At 36.1% G+C, this 6879-nt stretch overlaps 1 protein-coding gene and 1 non-coding gene across 2 annotated transcripts; one reads left to right on the top strand and one right to left on the bottom strand.

Moving 5' to 3' along the window:
• Positions 1 to 1003: 1003 nt before the first annotated feature.
• LOC148761850 (uncharacterized) lies at positions 1004 to 2101 on the bottom strand. The gene is made up of 3 exons (XM_088808732.1): positions 1839 to 2101; positions 1286 to 1361; positions 1004 to 1198 (listed from the first exon to the last, which is right to left on the bottom strand). The coding sequence occupies exons 1-3, from the start codon at positions 2099 to 2101 to the stop codon at positions 1004 to 1006; spliced, it is 534 nt and encodes a 177-aa protein (XP_088664858.1).
• Positions 2102 to 6384: 4283 nt separating this feature from the next.
• Positions 6385 to 6491, top strand: LOC148761849 (small nucleolar RNA R71). The gene has a single exon (XR_016027675.1). It is a non-coding gene; the product is annotated as a small nucleolar RNA R71 (small nucleolar RNA).
• The last annotated feature ends 388 nt before the right edge of the window (positions 6492 to 6879 follow it).

Below are 6879 nucleotides of genomic sequence, written 5' to 3'. Positions count from 1 at the left end.
GAAGCATTACACTTCGCGCATCAGCACCACGGTGCTCAAATGTTCTGCCTGCTATTGCTTTGTCCAGCGCCACCGCTCTCCCTTTGAGGGTCGCGATGCTGAAACATTATGTTTCAGCATTTCTTTTTCTTCTTTTCAAAGTCCACGACACTCATTTTTAGTGTTGTGATGCTGACCTATTTTTTTTGAATTTTTTTCTTTTTCCTTTGTTTTGAATTTTTTCTATTTTTAAAATTTTTTGAATTTTTTTAAACCAATTACATGCAAAAGGAAACACAAAAAAAATGAGATTAGAAGAAATAAAATAAAGATGAGAATAAGTAAGGTTGAGGAGCTTGGGTTGCCTCCCAAGAAGCGTTTCATTTATAGTTTTCGGTTGGATTGACTTGAACTCTAGGCTATGTCAAGCAAGTGTATTGAAGACTTTTGATGATTAATTTTGCCTCCCTAATAATGTTTCAATCTTTGTCCATTGACTTTAAATTTTCGACCATCTATCCTTATAACTTCGATTGCTCCATTTAGAAATACTTCATTGACAATGAAAGGACCATAACAACTTGATTTGAGCTTTCCTGAAAATAATTTCAAGCGAGAATTATAGAGCAACACCGATTGTCCTGGCTCAAAGCTTCTTTCCACTATCTTCTTGTCATGCAATTACTTTGCTTTCTCTTTATAGAGTTTGGCATTCTTATAAGCTTGAAGGCGAAATTCATCAAGTTTATTTAATTACAAACAACCTTTGCTCACCTACTACTTATAAATCAAAGTTTAACTTCTTCACGGCCTAATAAGCATTGTGCTCAAGTTCCACCGATAAGTGACAAGCCTTTCCAAAAACCAACTTATATGGAGACATGTTAATTGAGATCTTGTAAGCAGTCCTATATGCCCACAATGAATCATCCAATCTGCTTACCGAATCTTTTCTTGTGGGACAGACTGTTTTCTCCAAAATCCTTTTGTTTTCTCTATTTGATACTTCCACTTGGCCACTAGTTTAAGGATGGTACGCAGTTGCAACCTTGTGTTTAACTCCATATTTTGCCAAAAGTGCATCAAAATACTTGTTGCAAAAGTGACTCCCCTCATCACTAATAATTGCCCTTGGAGTGCCAAATTGAGTGAAAATATTCTTCTTAATGAAATTCATCAGCATCTTTAAATCATTATGAGGAAAGGTTGCCACTTCAACCTATTTGGAGACATAATCTACAGCAAGCAAGATGTATTTGTTGCTGTATGAAGATATGAATGGACCCATGAAGTCAATTCCCCATACATCAAAAATTTCTATCTCAAGGATATTGTTGAGAGGCATCTCATGTCGCCTTGAGATATTAACCACTCTTTGGCACCTGTCACAATGCAAAACAAAATTATGAGCATCCTTAAATAATGTAGGCCAATATTTAGCAGTAGTCATTGTTTCTCCAAAGTGTCTTTCATAATCTGAAGAATGGCAATGATGAAGCACACTTTGAATTTCTTCTTCTGGGACACAATTTCTGAAGATTTGATATTTACACTACTTGAATAAGTAAGGCTCATCCAAAAAATAAAATTTAACATCATGCAAAAATTTATTTTTCTGATGAAAATTTAAATCAGAGGGAATAATATTGCTTACCAAATAATTTATGAAATCAGCATACCAAGGAAGTGATTTCTTACCAACTTGAAGGATTTGTTAATCAGGAAAAGTCTCCTTGATTAAGGTGGAATCCTTACCTTGAGCTTTAATCTCCAATCTTGTGAGATGGTATGCCACTTGATTTTCTATTCCTTTTTTGTCATGAATTTCTAGATCAAACTCTTGTAGCAAGAGAATCCACCTTATCAATCTTGGTTTAGCATCCTTCTTGGCAATCAAATATTTGATAATTGAATGGCCAGTGTACACTATCACCTTTGTCCTCACGAGATAGGAGCGAAATTTGTCAAAAGCAAAATCTACAGCCAATAGCTCCTTTTTTGTTGTGGTATAATTTTTTCGAGTTTCATTCAAAGTCCTGCTAGCATAATAGATAGAATGGAAGATTTTATCCTTCATTTGTCCCAAAACAGCTCCCACCGCATAATCACTCGCATCACGCATTAGTTCAAAAGGGAAAGTACAATTAGGACGAATTATGATAAGTGCATATATTAATCTTTTCTTCAATTCATCAAAAGCAACAAGACATTCATTATTAAACTTAAATGGCACTTCTTTTTCCAATAAATTGCAAAGTGGTTTAGAAATTTTTGAAAAGTCTTTAATAAATCACATAAGAACGATCAGCCAATTGCAAAGTAACAAAAGTGGGTTTGCATTCCCCCAAACCAAGTTTCTCAAAAATTGACCAAGGCATTCAATTGATACTTGCACCTAAATCACTCAAAGGTTTGGAAAAAATAAATTACCAATAGTGCAAGGGATTATGAAACTACCTAGATCTTTGAGTTTTGGTGACAGTTTATTTTGGAGAATTGCACTACACTCTTCTGTAAGGGAGAAAGTTTCAACTCACCTAGCTTTCTCTTTTTGAAGAGGATCTCCTTCAAGAACTTGACATAACTGGGCACTTGTTCCAAAGCTTTAGCAAAAGGAATATTTATGTGTAATTTCTTGAAGACATTGAGGAACTTCTGAAATTGCTTTTCAAGCTTTAGTTTTTTGGAGCCTTTGGGGAAAAGGTGGTGGAGGATGGATGACTTGAGAAATTCCTTGATTTTCAGCCTTGATATCTTTTTTTTGTTCGACTTCACTCTCTTTCTCACACATTTCTTCCTTATCATCATCTTTATGCTCTGGTTCAACTACTTTTTCATTCAGCCCTTCAATCTCTTTTCCACTTCTTAAAGTGATTACTTGGCATTGTTTCTTACCTTTATGATTGATTTGTGCGTCACTAGGTAAGGAACCTTGAGGTCAATTATTGATGGAATTTGCAAGCTATCCCACTTGGGTCTGAAGATTTCTAAAAAATGCTCCATAGCTTTGAATTATAGCATCATTCATTAACATATATTGCAAGAGAAGTTCTTCCACTTGGGACTTCTTTTCAAGAATTGGTGGTTTAGCTTGTTGTTGAAAATCAAGAGGCATGTTGGGTTTTGGATTGGAAGGCCCTACATTGTTATTCCACGAAAAGTTGGGATGGTTTCTCCAACCAAGATTTTAAGCATTGGAGTATGGGTTATTCTGCTGTCTATTGAAGTTCCCCACAAATGGGACTGATTCAAAATTGTATGGACATTGATCATTTGAATGGCCATCTCCACACATGTCACAAACTACAAATAAATTTTAAACTGCATGAACTCCTAGTGCGTCAAACTTCTTGGACAGTGCAGCCACTTGCACAGCTACTTGAGCAGTTAAGTTGAGAAGTGCATCAATTTCCATAAGCTCCAACAGCTTTTCTCGGACCTGACCTTTCTGAAGGCCATTGATGATTATTTGAAGCCATTTCTTCCAACAAATTATAAGCATCTGTAGCATTCTTACTCATTAATGCACCACCAACAACAGCATCAATTGTGGTTTTAATTGACCTAACCAGCCCATTGTCGAATGTCTGAACTTGCAAGCAATCAGCAATCTGATGATGTGGACTGTCACGACCCAAATTTCGGGCCATGACCGGTGCAAGGGCCCAATGGACGTAGTCCACTAAGCCCAAGCAAGCCTATCTATTATCCTGCTCATTTTCCCATCCAATATTGCTAAGTCACATTTCATAACTTTGAATCAAAATAGTGATAGATATTACCATCTTATAGTGGCATACTCATTGAAATATACATACATTGTCTAAACATATGGCTTAATAATTTTCATTGGGTTTATCTATACACAACAAAAAAAAGAGTACTCGACTTCCAGCGGAGAGACTTGGATGAATATACAGCTATTGAATGCCGAGACACCTACCGAGGGTCGAATGTATGAAGACACCTCGACCTAGATACCAGCTGTCTCGTGATCTAAAAACATGAAGTTGAAAACGGTGAGTATAAACCCAGTGAGTGAACAAGGAAGGGAACAAGCAATTTATAAGGAAGAATTTGGACATCATGATGCACTTGTTTTGAAAACAATGCAATTTGGTTTAATTTCTTTATTAAACCCCCTTATTTTGGACATTGATCAGTGGAATCTTAGTATTGCAAAGACCCATGCTCAATCATGAAGATAAGGGAGTGGAGGAAATTATATCAGAACCCGAGCAAGGTAGCAACGTGACAGCACGTTTCTCATTGCAGAAAAAGGCATTCTTGGTTTGCATATGGTTTGGTTTTTTAAGCATATCTTCCACTACATGGGTCCAATTGACATGCTTGTTAAGTCATTAGAAAGCTAAGAGGTAGGGCTACGACTTTACTGTTTACCACTTTGCCCAGTTCTAATCAAAAGGTAGTTAAAATTGCTGTCAAAATGACAAGACTGTACCACCACCCAGAATTTTTGGCGGTAGTGAGAATCCATTTCGCTGCAGCCAAATTCCTTGTTGCAATGAACACCAATTTGACAATACTTAGCAACTTTCAATGTTCAACATGCAAGATTCACATATGCAAAACCATATACCATACTCATGAACTTTGATTTCATAAACATAGATGTATATATATAAATGCATAGATAAACACCAATATCAGTATAATCACACCCAGCTCATGTACATCCCCCCACATCGTGCACATAGCTGGCGCCATCATGTGCATTCCCCCACATCGTGCACAATCACTGCCATCGTGTACATCCCCCCACATCGTGCACTCGGGCACTATCATTATCCATCTCCCACACCGCCATCATCACCGGCATGTGCATCACCCCACATCGTGCACACACATGGTTATAGTCATCATACATAATATCAACTATCATGCACAACATATATACATATATCATCATAATGAAATGGTGCATGAATCAATAATAACCACATATCACAACATAAAACCATTTAGCAAAAGCTTGTTCCCAAGGCACTTGTTTTAAGATAAAGTTGTATAAAATCATTCAAATGCTTTGTGCAATTTCATTCACATTCCCAAAACAAGTTTTGAGATACAATTCACTCACCGGTAGTTGTTGAGCCTTTAGCCAACTCTAACCTCCCTAATGGTCCAATTGGGATAATAGGGCTTCGTTGGAACCTACCATCAAATTAACATCACCATAATGTCAATTCATACTTATAAACCCTAAAAGCTACCACTTAGCTAGCTTTCGATTGCCATTTTAAATGGCTATCTATTCCCACTATCCTAGTCACAATAAAGTCAATACACAATCTCAACAATAAACCCACAATTCAATCACTAAACATTATCAACACTTAAAACCCAATGCTAATTTACTACTCACATTGATAGTTTAGTAACTTTGAATTTCTTTCCAACAATTCCCAAGCCATTATAGGGCTTTTTCTTTCTTTCTCTCTCTAAACACCTAGCTAGTGAGAGAAAGTATGGAAACAAGATTTTTCAAGGGTTTTAAAGAGAAAGAGTGGAAGAGCATAAGGATTTATGAAAGGGTGCACCAAAAGCATGAAAATTTTAGCTAATTTGAGAGAGGTTATAAAGCTTGATATCCAGCTTCCATGGAGGATGGAAGCAATGTGAAAAGGAGAAGAAGAAGAAGGAGAAAAGCTGCTGGAAAAAATGTGAGAAGCTGCTGAAAGCAAGATGCTTATAGCCCAAGCTTATCCAATTCCCTTAAAAATTATGAAAATGCCCTTTTACAAGTTAACTTGTTTTTCTCCCATCCTTTGTGCAATCTTTTTATTCTTTTGACACTAGAACAAGGTCCACAATGATCTAAACTACTCGGGTTTAGAAAAACTTAAAATTTTGACTCGAGATGCAAAATGACCATTTTACCCTTTTTGTTTCCTTCCATTTTAACTTAGTCCTCCCATCACTCATTTAACTCCAATTTCCTTCTATTACCTTCTTCTACACATGTACAAACAAGGTATGAAGTTTGTACTCCAACGCGGTGCCCCCATAATATTAAAATATTTACTTACCCGCGTTATCTTTACTTAATAAAGAAACGCGACCCCGTTAACGTCATTTTTCTCCAAAATTCTTTCATTCTTCTTCTCCCCCACTTAGATTGACCATATACTCCTTCTTCATGAAAAATTTTGACACTAAATAAATTTTTAATATTTTAATATTATTTTATTAATAAAATATTATTTTATTCCAAAAATTTTCTCTTGCCTCCTCTTGTCTCTTTGGCACCCAAAATACCCTATTATGCCTATTTAGACTTTAAAATATCATAAAACTTTCTTTAGGGAGCTTATCATAGGAAATGATGAAACTACCCCTAGCCGTGTTATTACATCTATACTTAATTACAAGCCTATAGAGGTTGAGGTCTCATATGGACATCTTCTCAGTAGTTCTTTAAACCTCTCCCAAGCTTCATACAAGGGCTCACCATCAAATTGTGTGAATGAGGTGATATCGTTCCTCATCTTTGCAATCTTTGCAAGCGAAAAAAATTTTGCTAGAAACTTTTGTGCCAAATCTTCCCATGTAGTGATAGACTAATTAGGCAATGAATTAAGCCAGCTCTTTGCTTTATCCCTCAGAGAAAACGAAAACAATCTCAATCTAATAGCACCATCAGTTACTCCATTGCATTTAAAGGTATCACAAATCTCCAGGAAATTTACCAAATGAGAATTAGAATCATCACTAGGTAACCCACCAAATTGAAATGAAGACTGAATCATCTGCATGTAAGTTAATTTAATTTCGAAATTATTTGCATTGATGGAAGGTCTCTTAATGCTTTGGTGCAAACTTTGCAAAAAAAAATAGCATAATCCTATAGTGCTCTATTTGCTTCAGGAACCAAATTAA

This window comes from Theobroma cacao, chromosome 7, assembly GCF_053813885.1.
Source record: "Theobroma cacao isolate CCN51 chromosome 7, ASM5381388v1, whole genome shotgun sequence".
Taxonomy (NCBI): Eukaryota; Viridiplantae; Streptophyta; class Magnoliopsida; order Malvales; family Malvaceae; genus Theobroma; species Theobroma cacao.
Note: the sequence above shows the minus strand (reverse complement) of the source record. Positions and strands in the feature narration are given on the sequence as shown.

Bases quoted from the DNA above. Each gene is read 5' to 3' on its own strand.
- LOC148761850 (XM_088808732.1), bottom strand. From the start codon at position 2,101: ATGCGTGATGCGAGTGATTATGCGGTGGGAGCTGTTTTGGGACAAATG. The intron at 1,362-1,838 runs GTGGATTCTCTT...GCATTGTGACAG, and splicing joins GCTAAACCAAGATTGATAAG to GTGCCAAAGAGTGGTTAATA. The intron at 1,199-1,285 runs GTATGGGGAATT...GTCTCCAAATAG, and splicing joins TTGAGATAGAAATTTTTGAT to GTTGAAGTGGCAACCTTTCC.